This window comes from Medicago sativa, chromosome 3 (assembly GCF_051527215.1).
Source record: "Medicago sativa cultivar Bolivia chromosome 3, Bolivia_mono, whole genome shotgun sequence".
In the NCBI taxonomy this organism is placed as follows: domain Eukaryota; kingdom Viridiplantae; phylum Streptophyta; class Magnoliopsida; order Fabales; family Fabaceae; genus Medicago; species Medicago sativa.
Window position 1 is genome coordinate 4045454 of NC_140751.1, and position 26979 is coordinate 4072432.

The 26979-nt window shown below is 34.5% G+C and overlaps 3 protein-coding genes across 5 annotated transcripts; all 3 read right to left on the reverse strand.

The window, feature by feature from the left end:
- Positions 1 to 15484: 15484 nt before the first annotated feature.
- On the reverse strand, positions 15485 to 19582 carry LOC146935028 (F-box/kelch-repeat protein At3g23880-like). The gene is made up of 2 exons (XM_085750244.1): positions 18320 to 19582; positions 15485 to 15821 (listed from the first exon to the last, which is right to left on the reverse strand). The coding sequence occupies exon 1, from the start codon at positions 19509 to 19511 to the stop codon at positions 18348 to 18350; it is 1164 nt and encodes a 387-aa protein (XP_085606370.1). The 5' UTR covers positions 19512 to 19582; the 3' UTR covers positions 15485 to 15821; positions 18320 to 18347.
- Positions 19583 to 20886: 1304 nt separating this feature from the next.
- LOC146935029 (DNA (cytosine-5)-methyltransferase CMT3-like) lies at positions 20887 to 26979 on the reverse strand. The gene is made up of 5 exons (XM_085757641.1): positions 26557 to 26979; positions 26372 to 26471; positions 25638 to 25745; positions 25430 to 25549; positions 20887 to 20982 (listed from the first exon to the last, which is right to left on the reverse strand). Exons 1-5 carry the CDS (start codon positions 26787 to 26789, stop codon positions 20887 to 20889), a joined length of 657 nt encoding a protein of 218 aa, XP_085613767.1. The 5' UTR covers positions 26790 to 26979.
- LOC146935030 (protein REDUCED WALL ACETYLATION 2-like) lies at positions 21484 to 25427 on the reverse strand. 3 transcript variants are annotated; one of them, XM_085750222.1, is made up of 7 exons: positions 24631 to 25427; positions 23902 to 24056; positions 23749 to 23820; positions 22530 to 22592; positions 22352 to 22435; positions 21902 to 22157; positions 21484 to 21819 (listed from the first exon to the last, which is right to left on the reverse strand). In XM_085750222.1, the coding sequence occupies exons 2-7, from the start codon at positions 24049 to 24051 to the stop codon at positions 21620 to 21622; spliced, it is 825 nt and encodes a 274-aa protein (XP_085606348.1). In that variant the 5' UTR covers positions 24052 to 24056; positions 24631 to 25427; the 3' UTR covers positions 21484 to 21619. The 3 variants fall into 3 exon arrangements, with proteins under 3 accessions (XP_085606348.1, XP_085606347.1, XP_085606349.1); XM_085750221.1 differs by having other exon boundaries at positions 23902 to 24066; XM_085750223.1 differs by lacking the exon at positions 22352 to 22435 and having other exon boundaries at positions 23902 to 24066; positions 24631 to 25242.

Sequence of the window (26979 nt, forward strand, 5' to 3'; positions counted from 1 at the left end):
GTTTCCAATAAGCTGTTTTGCATAAATAAGCTGTTTTGAATAAGTTGTTTTGCATAAATATGTTGTTTTGCATAAATAAGTTGTTTTGAATAAGTTGTTTTTTAAAATGAAATCGGAATAAGTTGTTTTGTATAAATAAGCTGTTTTGAATAAGCTGTTTTGCACAAATAAGCTATTTTGTATAAATAAGTTGTTTTGAATAAGTTGTTTTGCACAAATAAGCTATTTTGTATAAATTAGTTGTTTCGAATATGTTGTTTTGCATAAATAAGCTGTTTTGAATAAGTTGTTTTGCATAAATATGTTGTTTTTCATAAATAAGTTGTTTTGAATAAGTTGTTTTTTAAAATGAAATCGGAATAAGCTGTTTTGTATAAATAACCTGTTTTGAACAAATAAGCTGTTTTGCATAAATAAGCTGTTTTGAATAAGCGGTTTTAAAAAATGTGATCCTAATAAGTTGTTTCGAATAAGTTGTTTTGCATAAATAAGCTATTTTGAATAAGTTGGTTTTTAAAATTAATCGGAATAAGCTGTTTTGCATAAATAAGTTGTTTTGAATAAGCGGTTTTTAAAAAATCATTCTAATAAGTTGTTTTGCATAAATAAACTATTTCGAATAAGCTATTTTGCATAAATAAATTGTTAAGAAAAAAATTATAATACGGGGCTTTATTAGGCCCACAAATAAATAGATTTTATAGTGGACCCAAATAATTCTTTTCACTTGGGGTGTAGAAAGCAATTATGTTGGGTGTAGAAAGCAATTATGCACGGTGCATAAGGATCTCCTTATGCATAATAACTTTTGCCTATACGGCTCACTATGTCCATCTGATTAGTTAATATAAATAAACTGTACTAAATACTACATAAACTTTTTTCCTAAAAAAAATACTAACTAATCTCAAACAAAACTTAATGTATAATTATGTGAGAAATCATCTTTTATGGTGGTGGTCGGGATTCGAACCCCGGACCTTGCATATTTTAAATCATCTAGCTCACAGCGTGTAGGTTTAAAGTTTTCAAAAATAAATAAATAGTATTATAGTTTTTTTTTTGTTACAAAAATATAGAATTATAAAAAGATGATTTGTTCCTTAAAATAATATGATTTGTAGGGATGACAATGCGGTCCTTCCTTACTTAAAACCGGACATCTTAATAAGTATCTCATCATCTATCTTTTGTTGATGGGTAATATAGTTGTCACACATAACTAAAGAATGGAACCCTTTGACGATCAAAATCCATGTCAAATAAATGACAAACTTCTTTGTCAAATAAGGGGTATGGGCAATGTTTTCATTCACACAGAGTACAGTAAAATTTGATAGAAAATGTAACGTTGAATGCAAAAAAAAAAAAAAAAAGTAAGAACAACGTAAAAATATAATAAATGTTTGTACCAAAAAAAATAGAATAAATGTTTGGAAAATGTAAATGACTAGTACGATGTAAAGGTTTCGAAATGTAAATGACAAGAAAGTATAAACGAAATTGAGTATAGTTTGACAAAAACAAAAAAGAATTTTAGAAAACATTTCTTTTTTGAAGAAGAAGAATTTTAGAAAACATTGGTGGGAAGTAAATTGCAAAAATCATAATTAAAGTACCAGATAAATTGCATAAACCCTACATGTATTTAGAAGATAAAATTTGGAGGAATCGTAAATGACTGAATATAGACGACTTTGAATTAAATTGACAAAAATGAAATCGGAACATTGAGAATCGTTGTCCGTTTTCACGGTAAGACTATGATTTCTGGAACCAAACATCCTTTCGTACAAAGCTCTCGTTGACCATTGATGTAAGTTCAAAAACTATAGTCTTTTTATTGGTGTGGCGAGGAAAGTTCTCACTTCTTCTTGCATTGTTATGAGTTGTTAAAGGTTAAGTTAAAGATGCTTTGATGGCTTAATATTAATTTTTTAATACCACATAATTTATTTGTGCATTTTGAATGTTAGAATGCGGAGATTCGGAACAAAAAGCTTAGCAAGGGTTTTCGGTTAGTTTGACATGTGTCTATTGGGTATATGGAAGACAAGAAATGATGGAATTTTCAAGGATTGTATAAGGGATTGATGACATTGTGGATGATATAAAGGTCAAGTCTTGGCACTGGAGTCTAAATCGTTTAAAAACTTCGTCTTGTCTCTACTATAAGTGGTGTTGGAACCCAAGTTGTCTTTTGCTATAGCTTAGTGCTTGACTTTGTTTTGTTTTTGTTTTTGGGTGGTGTTTTTTCTTGGGGTTGGGCTGCCGCATATTTATGGTGCCTATTATGTATTTCGTTGCTTTTGCTTAGCCGCTCTTCCTCTGCGGTGTAGCTTTCAACAATATGTTGTTTAAAAAAAAATTAAGTAAATAAACATCGTTGTGGTGTAAATGAGTTGATTATTTCAGATTACTTATCAAAATAATATTTTCCACATGAATGAAAAGAAAACCTCGAGGTGATTAGAAAAATAAATATTGTAAACCACCCGCCCAAATCTCCAAATTATCAAAAGGCCTTGAAATCAAAGATATTGATTTGAGATTAGTATCCTTGTTATAATTCAACTATAAAGAAACAACTCTAGTGATAAAATTCAAAAGCATATTCACTGTAACATCCCGCCTGTCAGTATCGATAATTTACCAGTCGATCGTCCCAGAGATAGTATATTATTAAAAGGAAATTTAATGGGAATATTTATGTCATGTCAGCACAACGCGGGAAAAGTATCAGTGTCGTATCTAACACGCTTGAGGCAAGGGCAAAATGGTAATTCGCGTGGAAAGGATATTTATTTGGATTTTGGGCAAAATATCTCATTATCCTCATCTCTTTCTCTCTCTAAGTTGAAGAAACTTTTCTCTCTTCCTTCTCTCTTCTCTTCTCCCACGCCCTTTCTCTCTTTCTTTCTCCAATCCTTTTCTAATTCTCCTTCCATGGCAAGTATATTTTCTTGATCCTTCATGATCCTCTAACTTATGGAAGTTTTGTCTTCTTTGATCCTTCATCTTTTCTCTCAAAGAAGTGATCTAAGAATCTATGGTTTGGTCTTGATCAAGAATCTAAGGTTTTAGTTTGATGTTTTGGGAGCTTTGTTGATTATGCTTCAAGAGGTTGGTGAATCAAGCAAGAAACAACTATGGGCTTGGAATCAAGAGTTAGGGTTTGGAAGATGGTGAGTGAAGATTATTTTAAAGTTGGGATTAGGCATAAAGAGGTTTCTCTATAGGCAAGAACCAAAGAGAAAGAAGTAAAATGAAGAATGGAAAGTCATGAGCCAAGAATGCAAGAAAATCAAGCTAGGGTTTTGATTGTTTGAGCTTAGGGCTTGAAGGATTGTCAAGCTTATGTTAAGGTGAGTTCCTTAGTTAGAATACTACCCATGGTTTATGTGTTTTCTCATGTAAGATAACTATGCATTTTCTAGGGTTTACACATAGAAAGTTGCCCCTTTTATGTCATGTAACCTTACACATGTGAATACTTGCTCAATGACTGTTTTACAAGTTGTATATGATCCTTAGTGCCATGATATGCCTTGGAATGATTGGAATTGAGGTTTTTGAGTGGAAAATATCATTTTTCAGAGTTCTGGACTGTCTCAGCTCGCCACGGCGAGCAAATGGCTCGCGAGGCGAGCTTGAAGGTCGAATAGGGGTGTCCACTCGCCTCCTACTCGCAGTGGCGAGCAGGTGCTCGCCTCCCACACACAATCACTCGCCATGGCGAGCAAACAGTGGGGCAGCTCATTGTTTGTTCGCTTCCGGGTGGTTCTGGCGTTTCGCGAGCGGTTCTTTCCAAGCAATCTTTTTAAGCTATAAACCTTCAATCATGATTCCAGGGCATAGGTTGTAAATAGGTTTTCTTAAAGGTAAAGCAAGTATTTTCCTTGTGTGGTATAGCATGACATATGAGCGAAGTAATGGTTTTACGATCGGGTAGCAAGATAAACCTTAAGGAAAGGGAAGAAGCTAGAGCCTCGATATAGTTATCGAGAACTAGAATAGTTAGAAAGAAATAGAATGCTATGCATTAGTAATATGCTTGATAAGACGCGAGGTTATGTCAGTATTATCTTTGCATAGAAGCAAGTGCTATACGAGTATGGCAAGACGTGAATCGATTTCACATCCATTCACAAAGTAAGTTAAGCAAGCATATAAGTTTACCTCTAGTGGGATCGTTTAAGGATCCGAGGTATAAGAGATAGTATGTATAGATTTAATCTTCATACATGCATAAGACTAAGATAATCAAGAAAGAAAGAGTGTCATGTCTCTTGTTATCCAAATTGGATTCAAGGGGTTCCCCAAGGGGAATGGTTAAGCCGCAAGGGAGCCGCATTTCACTAAGCTAAGGTGTCGTGTCTTTTGTATTCCTTCCAAGGTCGGGTACAAAAGGTTCTCCAAGGGGAATGGGGTAAGCCGTAAGGGATCCGCACGTTCACTAAGGGAGTCCGGTGCGCTCTTGCTAAGCACTTCACCGGTAGTAAGGGATTAACTTCCGGGGTTACTCCACTCGGGACTAATCCATAAAATGAATTCAAGATAATTGTTTGTTACACGCTAACATAATCAATGAAGCTGACAATGCATATTCATCATACATTTATGAGTAATGTGTCATAGAGCCTTGCATAGACTGTCAAGAAATAGAAAGAATATAGAAGTAGAAAGTCAAGAGCTAGCAAGCTAGAAAGAGTCACATTTGTGGCAAGATTAAGAAAGTTTATTGATACTTCTTATCCAAGTAAGTAAGTAAGCAAGTTAAGAGAGTTATACCGTCGACGATCTTAGGTTTCCCTTAATCGTCCGGTTAGAGTCGTGTCATGATTTTAGCAAGCGAAGGCCTTGATGCGTAGATCGTATCTTGGCAATGCGGTTTTAGATCCCCTTAACCGCCATGGCACGTATAAGAAGAGAAGCCTATAACAAGTTAAGAATATTTAGACGGCCCTAGCAAGCACCGCCGTCTAAGAAAGCAAGTACCCACACACATATAATCAACCGGCAGGTTGTATTGTAGACACGTGGTGACCGTAGGTTTCCCCCGTGGTTGCCTATAGCCTAGGGTTAGGTGGAACTCACTGAGGCATTATGTCTCATCCCAATCCTTATTTGTTTCAGATAAACAGGTTGGTTTAGCAAGCTAGTAGCCGAATGGATGATGCAACAAGTGTTCGTTTGTACCGCTGCAGGATGTATGGATAATCAAGGTTGCATATAGTATATTTATGAAAAGTTAAGTTGTATCATGTTGTACAAACACATTTGTTGTATGAAGAATATTCCTTCGAAGCTTTAATGTTGTAAAAATTTAATGTATCCAGTACTAAACTAATACACATGCTAGACTTTCTAGATACGTCTAGTATGGGTGTTACATTTGGTATCAGAGCAGGTCGATTTAGATCGTGCCTTGGGTCATTAAGTTACAACACAGGTAGGGGGACCATTGGGTTCCGGGTAAATGTTCTAGTGGTTGATGTTAGTTGAGCCTGATCAACTTAATTTAACATTCAACGATTAGAATGGATGCCTGAGAGCTGAATAGGACCCAGGAGGAACGAAGCATAAGTTGGAGATGCACTGGAAAGTGTAAAATTAGAAGTAAGAACTCGTAATGAGTGCTAGTAAGAGGTTGATCGTGCCAGAAGGTAGCCGGTGAACTAAGTAAGTAGAAGTATGAATCCTCCGGGAATGTAAGATAATGAAGAGAAGGAACATCCGGACGACATTGGGTAAGGTGTTAAGGATAATTCATATACCCGTAAGTGAAGAAGTTAGATATAGCCAAGTATGACCGGAAGCTACAACAAGAGTCGTTGGTAGAAAGGAATTGATCCTGAGACGTAAGCGCAAGGCTTTAAGAAGAGGAGAAGTCGACGTATGTTGACGGAGTTAGTAAGCTCTCAAGAAGTGGTTATGTGATAGAAATTAAGATTTTGTATGCTCAGAGTGAAGAAGGTTCTAGTGTTCAGAAGATTGTGTTAAGCAACATGCAAAGAGAGAAGCTACTTGTAGTGGAAGAAGTTAAGAATTTAAGCGAGAAATTTTATGTCATCATGACTAATGCATTAATTTCCAATGTACCGAAATTGTATCGAATTAGGTTGATGCTTGCCATGCATAGATGATAAAATATTTTACGATGTTAGGAGTGAATGATGTGCATTGGATTACTTGAAATAATATTGGTATGTAAAGTATATTTTCCAGAGAATTGAATTAGAGAAACTCACCAATAGCAGACCTGGAATGAGATTTCCTATTTTCTAAAAACTGTTATTTCATCTCCAGAGTTTCTTCGACTATTGGAAGGGTTGTTTTCATAATCATTTTGTATCATGAAAATCTTTTTATAACGTCAAGTAATAAATGCATATCACACCCTAAAGTTTCAAAGGAAAAAGGCATGAGCGATCATCCATGAAAAATTGATTGGTTTAAGGTAAATTAGGGAGTTAATGTGATAAGAGATAAGAAGGAGCTTAGACTAAGAGTTTAGAGGTTCCGGTATTTAGAATGGACGTCACAGATGTGAAGATGGGAAGTAAGAAGTTAAGTGGCGAAGGGTCATGAACGCGCAAGGTTCTCATTTTGTGGAATTAAGAGTATCCTCTGAATCTATGTTTTGTTTAATTGACTTGCTAAGGCTCGATACGATGTTAAAGCGTAAAGCTTAGGTAATTTTGAAAGATATATGCATATGGGTGATAGAAGTTGACATTTTCTTAAATTTAGAAATTAAATTTTTGTAGGTACCAATTTGTTACAACTCGCGAAGAGTGGACTAAACTCACTAGAATTAAGATTTGATGACACCTGAGTGTTATCAACTTATTCCGTGATTTTAGAGTAACAAATGGGACCTTAGTTTAGTATATGTTTTAATAGTAAAGAATCGTCAACGTCAATGACCCATGTGCTAGTTTATAAAGTTTCTATAAAAGAAGGACTAGCGAGCAAGCATAAGAAGGATTAAACAAAATGTAGAACACGAAGATACAAGGTTAAAGGTTCGAGGAGGTTATGCCGAGAGCAAGAGGAGTCTACCAAGGGAAGTCATGAGGATGACCCATGAGGATAGCAAGTGTGTAGTAGCAAGGAGGTACACCAAGAATCAAGATAAGTTCTTTAAGTCAAGGTTGCTCGGAAATAAGTTTCAGATTAATAAGTTTATCGGAAGGTAAAACAACCAGTAAGAATATAAGGTTTATTCCCAAGAAAAGAATAAGAGTATACGATAAATTTATCGTGAGTTGGTCTTACCAAAATCAGTGATAAAGATTAGAGAAAGGTTACATCATGGGAGATTTTGAAATAGTTCAAGAAGATGGAAATCATGATGTAAACAGGATTGTGGTGTTTCACTCGTCACAACAGAATAAAGTATTGGTTTAAGCCAACCGATGAAAATCAGAGTAGCGCAACGAAAATCAATTGGTAGTCATGGAATGTGGATTTGGTAAGAAGAATCTTTGTGAAGAATGTTCGAGATAGTGTTGCAATTTAGTGAGAAATTTTCGATATGCTAAGTAAGTAATGATACTCGCACAGACAGTGGTGATTAAGATAGAAGAATAAGGGATGTATCTTCATTTAAGCAAGGCAAGAATGACTAGAGTACCACAGAAGAAGTAATCGGATTACCTATCTGGTGGTGTCGAATGAGTAGAAGAGCTATTGGTTAGTCCGGAAGAGAATGTGCAATGATGATGGAATAGGGTACATGAGGATTGCACAATGAAGTACATACCCTCCTATACCATACTTGTTAAATGATGACGATACTAGATGGAATAGTCCAAGCTATGATTTCAATTTTCCTAAAGTGAGGATTGGTATTAAGGAACTTGGGAACGAAATTGTTTTAAAAATATGATATTAAACATTGATGACACCAATGAGGTGCGCCATAAGCGAGCAAGCTCACTTAAGACGTACAAGCTTCAGGATCAACTTGATATAAACAAGTTTGGGACGAGTTATAAAACCTTTTTAATAAAAATTTAGAGACTCGTCCTGTGGTCTTGAAGTACCATTACAAATTCGGTTTCAATTGAGATTTTCTTTTAGTTACGTAAATGTCTGTTCCAAGAACCTATATACCAAGGTTTAGAAATTTATTAAAGTAAAGTACAAGACTGGGTATCGTTATTAACTAACGAGAAGCGGTATTTGGGAGTATGCAAGTATTATGGAGATAAAGTTTCAAGAGGAATAGTTTTATGATTTTGATAAAGGTACTAAGATTGAAGAGACAATACTCGGTTATGCAGATTAAGGAAGAAGAATGAGCTACATGTTTGAAGAGGAACGTATGCTGGAAACTCTTTGGAGTGAGTATGAACATACTTTGTTTAACTGAAAACTGAAGAAGACAATTTTAGTTTCAGAGTTTGGTAGTTGGTTTCTAAATTTCGAGGACGAAATTTTTTTAAGGGGGGTAGAATGTAACATCCCGCCTGTCAGTATCGATAATTTACCAGTCGATCGTCCCAGAGATAGTATATTATTAAAAGGAAATTTAATGGGAATATTTATGTCATGTCAGCACAACGCGGGAAAAGTATCAGTGTCGTATCTAACACGCTTGAGGCAAGGGCAAAATGGTAATTCGCGTGGAAAGGATATTTATTTGGATTTTGGGCAAAATATCTCATTATCCTCATCTCTTTCTCTCTCTAAGTTGAAGAAACTTTTCTCTCTTCCTTCTCTCTTCTCTTCTCCCACGCCCTTTCTCTCTTTCTTTCTCCAATCCTTTTCTAATTCTCCTTCCATGGCAAGTATATTTTCTTGATCCTTCATGATCCTCTAACTTATGGAAGTTTTGTCTTCTTTGATCCTTCATCTTTTCTCTCAAAGAAGTGATCTAAGAATCTATGGTTTGGTCTTGATCAAGAATCTAAGGTTTTAGTTTGATGTTTTGGGAGCTTTGTTGATTATGCTTCAAGAGGTTGGTGAATCAAGCAAGAAACAACTATGGGCTTGGAATCAAGAGTTAGGGTTTGGAAGATGGTGAGTGAAGATTATTTTAAAGTTGGGATTAGGCATAAAGAGGTTTCTCTATAGGCAAGAACCAAAGAGAAAGAAGTAAAATGAAGAATGGAAAGTCATGAGCCAAGAATGCAAGAAAATCAAGCTAGGGTTTTGATTGTTTGAGCTTAGGGCTTGAAGGATTGTCAAGCTTATGTTAAGGTGAGTTCCTTAGTTAGAATACTACCCATGGTTTATGTGTTTTCTCATGTAAGATAACTATGCATTTTCTAGGGTTTACACATAGAAAGTTGCCCCTTTTATGTCATGTAACCTTACACATGTGAATACTTGCTCAATGACTGTTTTACAAGTTGTATATGATCCTTAGTGCCATGATATGCCTTGGAATGATTGGAATTGAGGTTTTTGAGTGGAAAATATCATTTTTCAGAGTTCTGGACTGTCTCAGCTCGCCACGGCGAGCAAATGGCTCGCGAGGCGAGCTTGAAGGTCGAATGGGGGTGTCCACTCGCCTCCTACTCGCAGTGGCGAGCAGGTGCTCGCCTCCCACACACAATCACTCGCCATGGCGAGCAAACAGTGGGGCAGCTCATTGTTTGTTCGCTTCCGGGTGGTTCTGGCGTTTCGCGAGCGGTTCTTTCCAAGCAATCTTTTTAAGCTATAAACCTTCAATCATGATTCCAGGGCATAGGTTGTAAATAGGTTTTCTTAAAGGTAAAGCAAGTATTTTCCTTGTGTGGTATAGCATGACATATGAGCGAAGTAATGGTTTTACGATCGGGTAGCAAGATAAACCTTAAGGAAAGGGAAGAAGCTAGAGCCTCGATATAGTTATCGAGAACTAGAATAGTTAGAAAGAAATAGAATGCTATGCATTAGTAATATGCTTGATAAGACGCGGGGTAATGTCAGTATTATCTTTGCATAGAAGCAAGTGCTATACGAGTATGGCAAGACGTGAATCGATTTCACATCCATTCACAAAGTAAGTTAAGCAAGCATATAAGTTTACCTCTAGTGGGATCGTTTAAGGATCCGAGGTATAAGAGATAGTATGTATAGATTTAATCTTCATACATGCATAAGACTAAGATAATCAAGAAAGAAAGAGTGTCATGTCTCTTGTTATCCAAATTGGATTCAAGGGGTTCCCCAAGGGGAATGGTTAAGCCGCAAGGGAGCCGCATTTCACTAAGCTAAGGTGTCGTGTCTTTTGTATTCCTTCCAAGGTCGGGTACAAAAGGTTCTCCAAGGGGAATGGGGTAAGCCGTAAGGGACCCGCACGTTCACTAAGGGAGTCTGGTGCGCTCTTGCTAAGCACTTCACCGGTAGTAAGGGATTAACTTCCGGGGTTACTCCACTCGGGACTAATCCATAAAATGAATTCAAGATAATTGTTTGTTACACGCTAACATAATCAATGAAGCTGACAATGCATATTCATCATACATTTATGAGTAATGTGTCATAGAGCCTTGGCATAGACTGTCAAGAAATAGAAAGAATATAGAAGTAGAAAGTCAAGAGCTAGCAAGCTAGAAAGAGTCACATTTGTGGCAAGATTAAGAAAGTTTATTGATACTTCTTATCCAAGTAAGTAAGTAAGCAAGTTAAGAGAGTTATACCGTCGACGATCTTAGGTTTCCCTTAATCGTCCGGTTAGAGTCGTGTCATGATTTTAGCAAGTGAAGGCCTTGATGCGTAGATCGTATCTTGGCAATGCGGTTTTAGATCCCCTTAACCGCCATGACATGTATAAGAAGAGAAGCCTATAACAAGTTAAGAATATTTAGATGGCCCTAGCAAGCACCGCCGTCTAAGAAAGCAAGTACCCACACACGTATAATCAACCGGCAGGTTGTATTGTAGACACGTGGTGACCGTAGGTTTCCCCCGTGGTTGCCTATAGCCTAGGGTTAGGTGGAACTCACTGAGGCATTATGTCTCATCCCAATCCTTATTTGTTTCAGATAAACAGGTTGGTTTAGCAAGCTAGTAGCCGAATGGATGATGCAACAAGTGTTCGTTTGTACCGCTGCAGGATGTATGGATAATCAAGGTTGCATATAGTATATTTATGAAAAGTTAAGTTGTATCATGTTGTACAAACACATTTGTTGTATGAAGAATATTCCTTCGAAGCTTTAATGTTGTAAAAATTTAATGTATCCAGTACTAAACTAATACACATGCTAGACTTTCTAGATACGTCTAGTATGGGTGTTACATTCACAAAATCTTAATTGCTAAAATTTATGAAGTAATTTATCTACTTGTCTTGGAGGTATCTACTTGCCAACAATCCATGCCTATATTAGGACAATAACTATAAGTTACCATGTTAAAAATTACGTGGTTTTCTGAAATAATTCTATATGGTTCACAATAAATTAAATGATTATACAATAACCAAATTTTCTGATGTTTTGTCGTATAAACAAAATGTTAAGAGTCCCACATCGGATAGGAGATAGTTTGACAACGTGTTTATAAGTGGGGCAATCCTCACTTCACAAGCTGGTTTTTGGGGGATGGCGTTGGCCCAACCACGTTTTCTAACACAAAACAAAAGTCCAAAGGTTGTGATGTAATCATTAAAGAGGACTGCTAGCCACCGTCGCTCTAACACACTCTAAGAAACACTCACTTCCTTTGGGTGACACGCTTCCCTTTTTATTAATGAGGAAACAGGCAACCGGGTTCTCTAACAAGACTTCCTTCAATCTCTCTCTCACATCTCAACCCATTGAAATCACCAGCAACCAACATCCCTCATCCTCCCACACAGTGAGTCACAACACATCTGTCCGATTCCGATAGGCCACCGGCTCGCCTAACCTCACAACCCACTAAATTAGGTTCCTCTTTCACCTTCACCAAAGAGACAGCCTTAAAAAATTCTATGAAAAAAGTTGATTAGATTAATATCTCATTCCATCTTCGATTTCAAATCAATCTCTAAACCCATCTTTATTATACACAGCAAATTCGAAGTTTAAGTTCAAGTTCCTTCACTTCTTTTGTGAACCCTTGTAAGAAGAGCGAGATAAAGACACACCACATTGAATCAGAGCTTGATCTAGCAAGCCTACCAAAAATTAATAACAACAAACAAAACTCCTTTCAAGACACACACCAATCCACACAGTTTTGCAAGAACCAAGCACTAGTCTCGACAAAAAAAAAAAAGATTAGAGAACTAGCTTCGGATAACATTTTTTCTGTAATGTTGATATATTTTAGAAATGTCATCAAAATATTGGGTTTTTTTTTGGAAAGGGAATCCACAAATTAGAGTTCAGATTATTTAAATTGCAAGTTTTATTTTTTTTAGAGGTTAAATTTTGAAGTGTTGTTAGGAATTCCATTTAGTATGAGAATGACGAGAGGCAAAGATTACAGAAGGTGAGGATATTAAAAAGGTGACATTTTTGATTTTTTTAATAATAAAAAAGTTAAGATTTGCTTGACGGACAGAGCCGGTTAACCGGTAAAGAATTGAAAAAGCTTGCACACGTGTCTTGAGAAACGAGCGAGTGTTACTTAGCAACTGTTGAATCGACTGTCCTTAGCAGTTCTCAATCATTAAAACTATGAGAATGTGAGTAGGAATCTGTATTAAATTTGGGGAAAAGGATACATGTAGCATTATTGAAGAAGCAAAGTTTAATATAGAATTTAATACTTGCTAGTGTATCTACCAGTAGTCTTGAAGTCAGTAACATTAACATTGAATTCAATGAAAAATAAATTGATCTCAACAAATGCATGAGTATAAATAGTAATCCCATGCTTGACTAAGTTAATTTCTACATAAACCGGAAGCTCAAATGGTTGCAACTTAAATAGATGGGTGGTTTCGCCAAATACTTGAAAGTTTGGCATTTTTTTTAGCTTTGATTGAAGTCGGTTTAGGGGGTGGTTGTATTTGAGTAGTAACTCTGGGGTTTTGAGACTAGAATTTCCCATGAAGAGATCATTCAATTTAGATGTAGAAAGAGGTTTTCTTGTGTCAGTAAAATATGGAATCGAGATTAGTTTGGTTTATAGAGGAGCAATGGTTATGCAGCTGCAGTTTTTCCGATAGTTAGTCAACGGTGTTTTCTTTTTTTCTTTTGTGTTCAGTTTACTTTCCTCAGAGTAGAATTAAAATTTGTTTTGTGTAGGTTGGCTCATTAAAGGTAGTTATTTGGTGATTTTGACCTTGCTTTGGGGAACATGTTTTTATGTCAGTTAACTTGTGCATATTGTTCCCTATTTTTATTGCATTCATTTCTCAACATTGGAATTTCTAGTTTTGCTACCAAAGTTTTCGGAAACCAAGTGAACAGAACATGCAATGGAACTTGTGGAAGTGTTATTACTAATTGTACAAGTAATCACTGTATTCATCTTTGTTTTGTACTTTCCAATTTTGTCGTACAATTAGATTAGTGTAGTACAGTTAGGTAAGTCTATAAATACTAATTGTACTTCATTTCTAACACTCAAATAAGATTCATATTCCATTTCTATCATTTCATAATATGATATCATGTCCCTCTCTCTAAGAGGTTGCTACGATCCTAACCGTTTTCTCTTTCCTTTTCCACTGCGATTCATCGCTTTCTTCTTCCTTTTCTCATTGAATTTCATGTGTTTTCTTGCATTTTCTTCATCTTCATCAATGGCGCCTCGTGCATGATTCACCTTACTTTCACCCTATAGAAAAATAGTGTTAGAGCAATGTTGAAAATAGTTCATAACACTCCTTTTAAAAATAAATAAATGAAAGAGGTAGAATAATAATTTTGTTTAGAGGAGGTAGAATAATATTTTATTAAAGAATAAACTACCAATTCAATCTCTAAATTATCATTTTCTCTCCAATTTGGTCCCAATATAATTGAATTCGATTAAAGAGGAAGGATAATGTTGAGGAAGGGGTGTACGACCAGCAATAGAGGGAGATGTGAGTGAATATATGTTGAAGGATTGTCGTGTTGGTGAGCTTGGTTTTCATAATGATGCCAACCTTCTTCAAGAGAGTTTTGTGATGGAGGGCATTCAAAGTTTTTCCAATGAGTGATGATTTGGTTTTATTGCAAAGTACAATTAAAGGAGAGGTGGATAGAGTGAGTAGGTCACATAAGGAGTGGTGGAAGATTATGTTTAAAGAGGTTAAAGCTTGGTCTCCAAATTTGGTGGCTAAGAGTAGGAAAGTTGGATTAAGGGGTTGTGGATCCCTTTACATGTGTGGGAAGAGAAGAATTTCAAAATGAGTAGAGCAAAGTTTGGAACTTTTTTAGTCTTTGATGAAGATAACATTGGAAGAAAGAGATTTGATGTGGCAAAAATCTTTCAACAAAGAGGATGAGCTTGATGGATGAACTTCTAAAAATTTCAGTTACAGATGTTGTTTACCAACGTGGTTATCCTACGTGAACTAATTTCATAGATGACAAAAAAATATTTTGAAACATTTGTAATCTCAATTTTGCATTCATCACAATAACATTTTGCAATTAACTAACATTGTTTCCAATTGTTGATATTATACACAAAATCATTTTAATTTGTGCGATGCTTTTTAGATATTCCCCTTCTTAGCATTACATTTAACAAATACCCTTTTTATATATGTTCATTTTATTGGAGGCAATTCTACTTTAGATGTGTCCGACACTAAATATGGATACATTTCTTAGTCGAAATTCAAATATTGATTTTTCACGTTGTGATAGTTCTATTTCATTATGCCTAGACTCAACTCTCGTTGGTGCATTTTTTATTTTTGTTTTGGTTTCCATGGGTTCGAGTCATCCACTTGAGGTAATATTATTAAAGGTCTGTCAGACAATAAATTAGATAGCTTGCATACACCAACCAATTTTTTTTTTTTTTTGAAAGAAGGTAGCTTGCATATACCAACCAATTAAAAGGTGAGGCTCTGGTCTTTCATTTTGATTATCATTTCTTTTTTCCTTTTCTTTTTATATTGTAAAGAAGAAATGATAAAAAATATTATAAAAATGTCTTGTATTTGTATGCTAAATATTCATTGATTTGAAGCATACTTTCAAAGAGGGACACCCCTTATAGAATTATCTGTGAACGTTGATGTCTTTTGAAGATAACTTCTAAATTAGCAATGTCCTCATGGCAAATGGGTGCTGCCATGGTGTTTGCATGAAACAATGTTTTTTCCAACAATCTACATGCAGAATTGATGGCCATAGGATATGACTTTTTTTTATTTTTTTTTTTGACAAAAGGATATGACTTAGCAATGTCCTTATGTCTTCTTATTCGTATCATATAGTCTTGTCCTCCGGACTTAATTTTCACGGACTATATCACCACGACTCAACTTCTAGAAACTTCATGTAGCCATTTTGCCGGCATTAATAAATATATAGATAAGAGTTAAAATGAAATAGTAATGCTAACAAGGATATAATGTCATGAGGTTTAAAAATGAAACATGCAGAGATGATCATAATCAACTCCAACAGAAACATGTGGAACAGGAGTACAACTCTTTCTGGTAGAACAATATAACACGGTGAAACATATAAGTCAATCAGTTAATTAAACTTTGAAGATTGTATTTCCCGACAAATAACATACAATAATAAAGTCGAAGATTGTATTTCCCGACAAATAACACCACAAGAAATAATTAAACTGAACTTATGAATTCCACAACACTAGAACTTCTACCCTTTTTCACTGCCATCTTCAGCAAAGCTCCAGACCACAAAATGAACATAAGCAACTCAGCCAGCCAGCAAATAACCCTTCTACTGAAACGAACAAACACAATCAACCTGAAAAAGTGACATTTCAACTATGATGTTATAAGTCTATTTTGAGGCTTCATGCACAATTAAAATAAAAATATTGAGACATATTATAAGGCAAACACACATGGAAATGAACTTCATTACAATCACATTTCACCAATGCTATGGAATTGTACACTGTTGTGTGCGTCTAACAATTCAACAATATCATTTACACAACAATATGATGATCATATATCTTAGCAGCAAAACAACTTTAATTAAATCTCCTGTACAAAGCTTTCATTTTCAATTAATCATTCAAGTTCAACAAGAATAATCAGTTATCTTGTAATCCATTAAACACTATCAAAAGGCAAGAGATAAAACATAAAAACTGTAGCCAAGGTTATTGTCATTTTGAATTTGTGAATGCTTTCCAAATCATGATTTAAATCGTAAGATCATAACCGTCGATCCTATACAAGATCACTTGGTGAGAAAACTGTAGCCAAGATCATGAGATCTCAAAATCGTAGCCAGGATTGTAAAAATGAATCGGATTTTGTGCTGAAAGTGCGGCTCTCACTCCATCTCTCTATGTCACACACAATATTGCAAGCTATTTTTCTCTGAATCACTATGCTCTGTCTCTACCCTGTTACGATTCATTCAGTTTATACCCTCTCCCTTATCTCTCTATCAACACACATGACCGGTGAATACTCTAAGCAATAAATGCAAGGCATAAATGATGTTGACATTTCAAGCCAGCGAATCACAAAACTTTACACCACTTAGTAGTGACAACAAAAAAAAAAATCAATAATATGCACAATTAAATGGCCAGTATTATGTAAAAAAATTAAACCAAAATGTTTCAAATAATAATTACCATCAAAACCAACTGAGTGGTAATGGTAACCCGTAATTGAAAACTGAAAAGATGAACGTCCTATATTCAGAACTAACAACACATAAACTTGCCAAGAAATTAATAACATGTTAAATTCTTTTTGATGACTAACATGTATGGAGGGAAGCTGTACAGAGCAGCAAACTAGGAAGAGCACTAAACCACATATCCAAGCACTCATAATTACATGTTGACATTCTGTTAACAACCTCACCTTTTATCTAGGAAAATACTCAAACATGTGCAGCATTCCTTCTAATTCTCAAAACCAGAGAAACCAAAATGTGGCATAGAAATGCATTACAATCTCAATATAAGTTTCAGAAAGCTATATACAAGTTTATCACACAAAAGTGTATGATAATCACAAGAGCGAGTGGTCTAAGAACCTAATCCTCTCAACAACAAAAAATTGTGCTGATTTTATAACTGCGATGTTTGGAGAATTGAATTGCTACATATTTAAGAGCAATGATATAACAACCTATGACTTTCATATATATATATATATATATATATATATATATATATATATATATATATATATATACAACAGAAGAGGGATATGATTTAGGGAGCACAAGAGTAAGTCAATGTCATGATAAAGTTGTCTAAAAATTGTTTCGAAGAGTGAGCCAAAAACCAGTGTGTCATGAAACAAGTTCAAGTTAACCAACAAATGCAAGAAAGTCAAATCATCTACAAATACTAGACACTAACGCAACAAACATTCGTAAATGCCAAACAAACTGATTCAGGCATAATATGTTTCAAATACCTGTGCCAAAATTCTGATGATTTCTATTTTCTAACCACAAACAAATTATCGTCGTTATATTTTCACCACTATTGAAGCAGTGCATTTAATACAATGGATATTATCAATTGTCATTTTACTTTCTATTTATCTTTACATCACAAATTTTGGTCACTACTTTGTCCTTCAAGTTGTTCAACTGCATAACAAAAATCCCAAGAGAGGCCAAAAAAACAAACAAATAATTTATTATTTACTGATAGGCAATTACCCAAATTCAATGAAAGAACCATAGAATGACATTGTTGAATTCAAATGCCCCAAGCAACAAAGGCAGATTCACTGCAAAATATCTAATATGTCCCAACTAAACTTTTTCATAAGCCAAAATCCTATAACTACCACCATCTACTTCCTTTAATCCCTAACAAATACCTTCCATCTAATTTCTGAAACACTATTTAAAAACTTAATATTCAGAGCTACATATGTGCTAAAATTGGATATTCAACATTCTTTAAAAAATATCATATAACATATTCAGTTTAGTTAATAATCCATTGTGCAAGATTTAAAGCAAACAATAAGAAATTTGTCCAGCGCTAAGCAGTCAGACATTATAACATCTAAATCATAACACAAATCTTAGAAAATCAAATGACAAACCATTTAACGCAATTCTTGATTGTACACTATTTAAAATATAATACAAGATGTGAGAGAATCAACAACTAAAACTATCCAATCTATTGAAAATAAAATCTATGTTCTTCAACCTTTAGATTACATCAACCATTGATTAACAATGATCCAAGACGTCACCAAAAATCAGAGAAGGCGTAGAATAAATAACACAAACAAAAGACTAACCATATATATGTTGCCGTTGAATCCTGGCTTAGGGCGATATCAAACTCTCAATGTAGACATTTGAGTACATCGGTTCATAGTTGTTTTCAAACTCTGGAATATTCAAAGTATCAGTCTTGGAATCATAAACAGCTAACTTCTTATTCCTATTGCGACTTCGCATATCAACAAACCCCACCAGCAATTGGTCATCCTCAGAAATATATGAAACAGTATAGGGTGCAAGACCCCGATCTTGCATGTTAGGAACACTATACAATTTAGTCCAAGACTCTTCATTTCCATACTCCTTGATAATCCAAACATCTAAAAACATATCACTAGTTGCAAAAACACACAAGCAATCCCTCAGCACACTCAAGGTCAACGAATCACTCTCGTTCTCGAAATCAGGTAGCAAAAGCTCTTGATATGACTCCTTCTCTAAATCAAGAGAAAGAATGAAATGAATGTTTGAATCATCATCGATGATAAACCAATTAACAGTGCCACTCACAAATACTCCATGTTCATAAATGGGGTCAGAATATGGGATGTCCTCGATTCTTGTCCAATAATCAGTCCCCAAAGTATTAACAAAAACTTCATTTTTGAAAGAAACAACAATGACCTTATAATTATCAATGAAATGATCATATCCAAAGCTTAGTGACGTCGAACATTTGTCACTTTCCAAAGGAGGCAATAATTTAAACTTTCTAATGGAAGGGTTCCACAGAAAATAAGAACCAAAATGGAGCTCACCACAAAACATGCCATCGCAAGAGCACTCTACGTCCACGTAGTGATGTCCATGTGCATTTAAGTCAGTAATAGGAGGGTAAAGTTGTGTCTGTGTAACAACGGTAGGAGTAGAAAAAAGCGAGGAGATTGGGGAATCATGTAGAACAGTCTCATCCAAGTTGTTCTTACAGGTTACCATGAGGCGGCGACGCTTGGTTGACAATTGAAAGTGCTTCTTTGCAAATTTGGGATCGGAAATTAAAGAATTAAAAAACTTACAAAGGCATCGAAGTTGTATGAGTAATTTGACCGGAAGCCTACAGAGAATCTCAAACAGGAGATCAAAAGGAAGAGTTGGAAGCTCCGGCGATGAGCATGTTAGGGTTCCAGCAACCAATCGCTTGCTCCGAGTGTTGGTTGTTTCCTCCGTGATTGACTGAGAGCAAACGACGTCGTTTCCCTGTGCCATATCTTTAGAACTACGAAAGCCAAAGGGAATCGCGAGAAAACTATAACTGGAAGGTTCGGGTTTTGTTTGTTTCATCCGTGAATGACTGAGATCGAATGACTGAGTGAAGGTTCGGGTTTTATTTGTATTTGGATAATGGATTAAAATTATGTGTATTTTTTATTTTATGTTTTTTAAAGGAAAAATTACATTGGTTCATTAGCTATTTTACCACATACGATCTCAAAATAAGTGATAATATAAGCATTTCATCTATATTATATAAAGAAAATTACCCATTCAGTATTTTTGGGTTGAATTTTTTCTTTTCAAAAATACCCTTAATTTTCAATACAAATAACACATATAACAAATAGATAAAAATAAATTTAAATATTAAAACAAATGTAATAAACACGATATGAATATAAATATTTTTGTTTTTTTTTCTTTATCATTTAAAAGTGTAAAAAAACTAGATGAATATATTTATATTTACTCTCGATTTCCATACTCCTTCATAATCCAAACATTCAAGATCAGATCACAAGTTGCAAAAACACACAAGCAATCCCTCAGCACACTCAAGGCCAACAAATTATTCTCGTTCTCGATATCAGGTAGGAAAAGTTGTTGATATGACTCCTTCTCTAAATCAAGAGAAAGAATACTTGAATCATCACTTGGCAACCAATTAACAGTGCCACTCAGAAATACTCCCTGTTCACAAATGTGGTAAGAATATGGGAAGTCGTCTATTCTTCTCCAATAAAAAGTAGAATTAAAAAGTCTTCTGTGGGTTCATTTCTCACCTGAATTTAACATTTCGGGAAGCAATGCATGCATGTTAATAAGAATAATAATGAAGAACTATGAAAAAAGTTACAATAACACACATCAACTACAGAATAACACCAAAACATACGTGTGTTTCTGGGTGATTCAGCTTAAGACTCTTGCAAGCATATTCATTTATATCCACAGCCCATTTCTTCAAGTCAAAAACAACCAAGATTATAAAATCAGTAAAAATATTATTTACCAGCAAAGTTAAAATGAACCAAAGAAACATTAGGCAAATTAGACTAAATACCGTGACAAGCTTAATGCCAGAAATAGACGCTCCAAAGCAAAGGCCAGTGGACATAGCTCCACACCCAGAATACAAATCCAGTAAAGTCCACTCAGGCCTAATAGATTTTTTAATTTGAGTTGATTTTTCTTTAAGCCCTTTTTTATCAGTTGCACTGACATTGGACCCAGATTCACTTGAAAGTGTTGAAGTCTTTCTTTCTATTATGGCAGGTGCTGCATCAATCAGGGCAAACCACAATCAACATAAAAAAAAAACGGTAAAGTTACATGCAAGAAACTTAAGCAAATCATCATAATTAATTTATGAAATCATACCATTAGAGAAAGTTAGATATGGCACGGTGTACTTCATATCAAAATAGAAGTCACAAGGAGGAATTTTCTTCTTTTTCGCAGCCTGTAGTAAACAAAATTAACATATTTCAAAACACTGAACATTATAATGAAAAATTATAAGTTATTATACAACAAAAGAACTACACAAAGCACTTACACACTACTACAGAAATCAGTTTTCACATCAGTTGGAAACTACTTTTCACATCAGGTGGCAACCGATGTAAAGTGATATGATGTGGAATGTACACGTCATTTCACATCAGGTATGAACTGATGTAATAGCGAAATTTGCACATCAGGCTTTTTTCCCACTGATGTGATACGTTCTTTTTAAAATTTAAGATCAGGGTTTTCACATCAGTTTTATGATAGACACTGAAGTAAAATAATTATATTTATCATCAGTCTTCTATCCCACCGATGTGAAATCTACACTTTTTTTAAAAAAAATTATGCTTTATTAATACTGCGCTTGAGACCATGTTTGTTTCTTTTATTTATATTAGAAATATGAAAAAAAATATATGATATTTTAATGCCAAAAAGGAAGCTAAAAAACTAACAGATACAAAATTTAATTTATAACCCTCACAAGTATTCATTTCAAAGACATACAATTATCACTTCAAAATTGAAAAACTCCTATAAGCTAGAAGATCATCCCAACTAGGCCATAGTCTGCCACTTCAAAATCATCACTCAATAACAGAGAGGATGGAGGTGAATGTTAGATTTGTCTTGGCTTGTTCAAATATATAAAATGAGAAACTCACAGTTGGATGATAATAAGCATATATCATTCCAATTATCCAAATGTATCGATCAAGCCCTGAGCGAAAATGCCATTCATGCAAGCGGGTAAAATGTGATTTAGATGGATCAGGATCAGTATAACCTGCAAGTTCAAAGAAATATTCCTGTCAGCATGATCTGTTGTGCTTTCATGTGTGCACCCAAACATAAAAAATGTTACTAACCGAGCATGAAAGTGAATGGACTCCAAACCCATTCAAATACTCCAGGTATCTCCCATACTAAGATAACAACTAAGAAGCAAGCACCAATTTTTGCAGCAATGACCGACCCAAACTCATTATATTTGTTTAGAATACCAAGTGCTCCATAAACCATAAGAGTGAAAAGAGTGTGCATGGGGCAGATGTAGTATAACATGTAACTGTTGTTAAGTACAACACAACAGAACAATACCAAGAAATTAAGCCTCCACATCATCTGTTCAACCAGAAAAAGACGGAAGATGTTACAGTCGGTACAGACCAAATGTGAATAGCAATGCAATAGTTTTGGGATTATAGTCGATATTATAGTCGAAAAAGACGGAAGATGTTACAGTCGGTACAAACCAAAAAGACGGAAGATGCACCAAAATAATTAAAAACAAGAAAAGCGGAAAATAAATGAATAACCTTAGGGTTCATATCGATATTATAGTCTTTGCTAGAACCCAAATGAGGGGGAGGCTTGTCATCTCCTCTGAATTTCTTCCAAAGCTAAATCATACAAATAAATCAAATATCATTCATTAGTTTCAGATTTCAAAAATAATAAAAATAAAATAAAAAAATCAGAGAAAGTTTTTTTTACCTGAATAAGATTAAGGGAAGTGGATTCTCCTCCGTAATAATCATTTCTATCCATGTGAAGAACCTAAGCAAAAAAATAATAAAAAATCAAACATGATTTGATTGGATCTATATATGAATCGAAGAATGAAAACAGTGAATATATTTTGATTTCTTCAAAAAAAAACAAAAACAATGAATATATTTGCTCAAAAAAAAAAAACAATGAATATATAAAGTATCAACAAAATCAAGCAGATAAAGACAAATTTCAGTAGATTGACCATCAAAAATGCAACAGTCTTCAACGATGAACTTACGTTGATTGAGCTTGAGCATACACAATTATCAACAGGGAGGTTTCTGATGCATAAGACAAAACTAGTGGAGGAGAGTCTTCTATGCTATTCTCAGTAATATTAAAAAAAAAAAATACTCTTTCGATTCTTTCTATCAATTTCCCATTTACTTTGGTTTCCTAGCATGAACATAGATGACATAGGAATAATAATTGACTCTCCAAAGTTACAAATATATATGAGCAAACAATCATTTTAGTTTCCAAAGGTACAAATATCAAGTAGAACCCCAAAAAACATCCTTCTACATGCACACCATGACAACACAAATAATGGGGCTTCTAATTTAAAGATTGAATAGATTTTATCTTCTAAGACTGCAAGAATAAACTGACGCCACTATCAGTAGTTGATGGACTGGATTGGTTGTGATTACGTTTAGAGGACCAAAGATGTGTCACCAATATCTTTGATATTTATAGGTTAAATGAGTGTTTACTCTTCATAATTATATGTGGATACCATTTGATGAGCAAATTGTGGTACTCAATAGTGAACACACCTTAACTTGTTTAGAATACAATATTGAAGTACACTCCATGTACACCATATCAGAACTCAATAATTCCTTTAATAAAGCGAATCTTCTCGACACCTTACTGCATTATTGATTTTTTTCAATTTCCCTCTCATGTTGCACAATTGAACTTTCATCAAACAGCTTGACTAGGACAAGGTATTGAAATGAAAATGGTTATCAACTGACTTTTTTCCAATCTTCAATCCTTTATCAATAATCTATTATGTTGAACCAACTTAATTATTTATAATGTCTAAGTCAAGTTTTGACATATCAACTAAGCACAGTTTATTGCATGTCGTCATCAACTTAATTGAAATATCAAATAATCAAATAATGTGAATATATCAAAAATGACAAACCTGCACCATTATAGGATTTGGCCCTGATGGAGAAATATAAACTGATGGTCCAGTATTAACAACAGATTCTGCCTGAAAATTGAATATGATCATGAAAAGTATTTTGTCAAAAGAAAGCAATCCAAATCACAAATGAAAATAATGAAAACATACCGAAGACTGTCCCATTCGCAATGTTAACATAGTTCGGCCCAGTTCAAGTAGAAGTGCACCCAAATGCTGCATAGCAATTCCTATTTGTACTGACTCTGACTGTATTTGACCTCTTACACCTAGATCAGCAGAAGTTCCCTCTCGCTCCATGCGTCCTGCAATATGCTAGAGTCACAAATTACAAGTAAAACAGAATCAGATAAATATAAAGGATGAAACTCCATCCCAAAAGAGATGCACCAAGAAGTGGATAAATGCAATTAGCACCGGTTCCTATATCAAATCCTCTGACCTTGCCTCAATAATCAATTGTCAACAATTTAGCTTCATTCATAACTATTATTAACTAGTAATACAATATTTAACAGAATAACACGCTAAATTGTTGCATAAACATGCAAAAGACATTATCAATAATTGATAGCTAAAATAGTAAAAATTAAGCTACTGATTACTATAACACTTCAAAATAAGCACAAACAAACGCCAAACTTCCTAGATCAAGGTTCGATTCTCTATAATTTAGCTTCGTTCATAATTAACAATAAATATTTAAAAAAAAATTACACACTAAATTGTTACATAAACATGCACGAAAATCATCATAACTAAAATAGTAACTGAAAAAAAAAATCGCAGAAGAAAATTTATCAGACTTCGAAAATTAAAAAGAGAAAAAAAACTAAAATCACAAAAACATTTAGAAGCATAAATCGGAAGAAAGAATACCTTGAAGACAATCACAATTCTCAGCCTCCTTCCTAACAACATCGAGCACCGAATCAATCAACTCAACTCCTTCAGTGTAGTGACCTTTCGCCCAGTTTTTTCCCGCACCGGACTGTCCAAAAACGAAGTTATCCGGCCGGAAAATCTGACCGTATGGACCAGATCTGAAATTGAACAAGAAGCCCTAATTTTGTTGAAGTTAGGGTTTTCTTTGCGGCAACCATGGTTGAAGTTAGGGTATGCGAAAATTTGTGAAATTGAACAAGAAGCCCTAATTTTGTTGGAGACGACAAAGTATATAAACGACAGTGATAAATGTGTCTAACTAGGGTTGTGATTGGAATTGAAGAATTGGAATTGCGATTTAAAAATTGAAGAATTGGAATTGTGATTGGACAGTTGTGAAGAATTAGAATTGGATTGGAATTTAGAAGAAGAAGTGAGAAAGTGAGGAACGAAGAAGTGAGAAAGTGAAAACGCGTAGATGTGTTTTTACGAAAGAGAGGAAGGGATAAGGTAAAGTGAAAATTTGTTTTCACATCAGGCAGTTCTCACCCACTGATGTAAAAATAAGTTAGCCAAAGTTTTCGCTCAAATTACGAAAATGCCACCGCGTGTTTTTCCCTTCGTCTCAATTATGCACTGATGTAAATGGTATATGTTATTAGGAATTCCCTTCACTTGCTTATGCCAACTGATGTTAAAACTGACACTGTGTATCTTTCCCTTCAGATATTTTCCGTGCTGATGTGAAAACCAAAACCCCCTTGATGTTAAATCTGTATTTTGTAGTAGTGACATCAGGAGAAATTTGTACAATGTTTATTTTCCTAACTAAACAATCTAAAGGATTTTCATCTTTTACATCAGATTTGAAAATCCTCCTTTTGTCAACTAGATTCCCATGGTCCTTAATCACCTGCACACACATTCAAATCACCAAAATCAACAATAACCCTAAACAGCTAAACAAACCCAAAAATCAAGAGTTAAAATTCAAACTTTACCGTGTCTTCGGCTCTGTAAAACCATTGAGCACTAAAATATTGTTCTTCGTCAGGAGTTTCAAACATCTCCACAATCGTAGCAATGTAATCCTCTTTTCCTTCCTCCCCCTAAACAACAATCAACAAACATAGTAAAATCAAAACTCAAGTAAACTAACAGATTATTCAGCATGAAATCAAACAAATGAATCCTAAAGCACAATTTTCAGCATGAAATCAAATAAAAGGATCCTGAAACCAAATTTTCAACATGAAATCAAAACATAATTTCCAACGCCAAATCAAAGAAATGAATCCAAAAACACAATTTTCAACATTAAATCAAGGGGTCCTTAAATCAAATAAAAGGAGCCTAAAACCAAGATTTCAACATGAAATCAAAAAATAAAAAATATAATTTCCATCACCAAATCAAAGAAATGAACCGCAAATCACAATTTTCAACATGAAATTCAAACAAATGAACCATAAAAAAAAATCAATTTTCAACATAAATAAAATAAAAACACTATTTTCAACATGCAATAAAAGAAATAAACCCTAAAACCCAATTTTCAACACGAAATCATATGAATAAACCATAAAGCACAAAATATTCAACATAAAATCAAACAAAATATCATAAAAACACAGTTGCCAACATGCAATCAAAGAAATAAACCCTAAAGCATCAAATTTTCAACAAGAAATCAAAAACAGAAATTTATGAACATTATATGAAATAGAATAGAAACCTTGACATAAGCATTATCCTCCAGCTTATATAAAATCCCATCAAGTTTCGCTTCACGGTAGTGAAACTTCGCCTTCAAACTTTCATTCTCACTCGATTCACTACAAAACACAATCACATAGCAGTGAATTTTAAATCTTACAATAAACAACCAAAAAATCAAAAAAATAAGTAAAAATAATTCACTCGTTTTTGGTGTATCGGTGAGGCCATTTCTTTTGAGCTTCATCGGCCGGAATGGGTTCTCCGACGAAGCATGCATCATAGGAGTTAACTGAAGATTGCTTCGCTTTCTTTCTTCTGGAAGGAAGAAGAGAAACCACTTCTTCAACGGAGTTAACTGGAGATTGTTTGGCTTTCTTCCGTTGAGGGACAACGTCGTCTTGTTTGGAAGATTTCCGAACGCGTTTTTTAGGCATTGTTGAGGTGAAAGAGAAAATAAGCGCTTATTTTTTGTTAGGAGAAGAGAGAAGAAGGTGAACAGTGAAAACGGTGAAGAAAAAAATGATTATTATAAATGGAAGAGAAGAAGCGGTTTTAAATTGAAGCGGGAAAATGAATTGAATATTGCGCTTAATTTTCACTACTTCTCATTTCCCGCACTTGTTG

Coding starts and splice junctions, on each gene's coding strand:
- LOC146935028 (XM_085750244.1), bottom strand. CDS start 19,511: ATGGCACAGGGAAACGACGTCGTTTGCTCTCAGTCAATCACGGAGGAA.
- LOC146935030 (XM_085750221.1), bottom strand. CDS start 24,672: ATGTTGTTAGGAAGGAGGCTGAGAATTGTGATTGTCTTCAAG. Junction 22,593..23,748: donor CAAATCCTATAATGGTGCAG/GTTTGTCATTTT, acceptor TTTTTTGCTTAG/GTTCTTCACATGGATAGAAA. Junction 22,436..22,529: donor CTTCCCTTAATCTTATTCAG/GTAAAAAAAACT, acceptor TGTATGATTTAG/CTTTGGAAGAAATTCAGAGG.
- LOC146935029 (XM_085757641.1), bottom strand. CDS start 26,789: ATGCCTAAAAAACGCGTTCGGAAATCTTCCAAACAAGACGACGTTGTC. Junction 26,472..26,556: donor CACCGATACACCAAAAACGA/GTGAATTATTTT, acceptor TGTGTTTTGTAG/TGAATCGAGTGAGAATGAAA. Junction 25,550..25,637: donor TTTACAGAGCCGAAGACACG/GTAAAGTTTGAA, acceptor ATGTGTGTGCAG/GTGATTAAGGACCATGGGAA.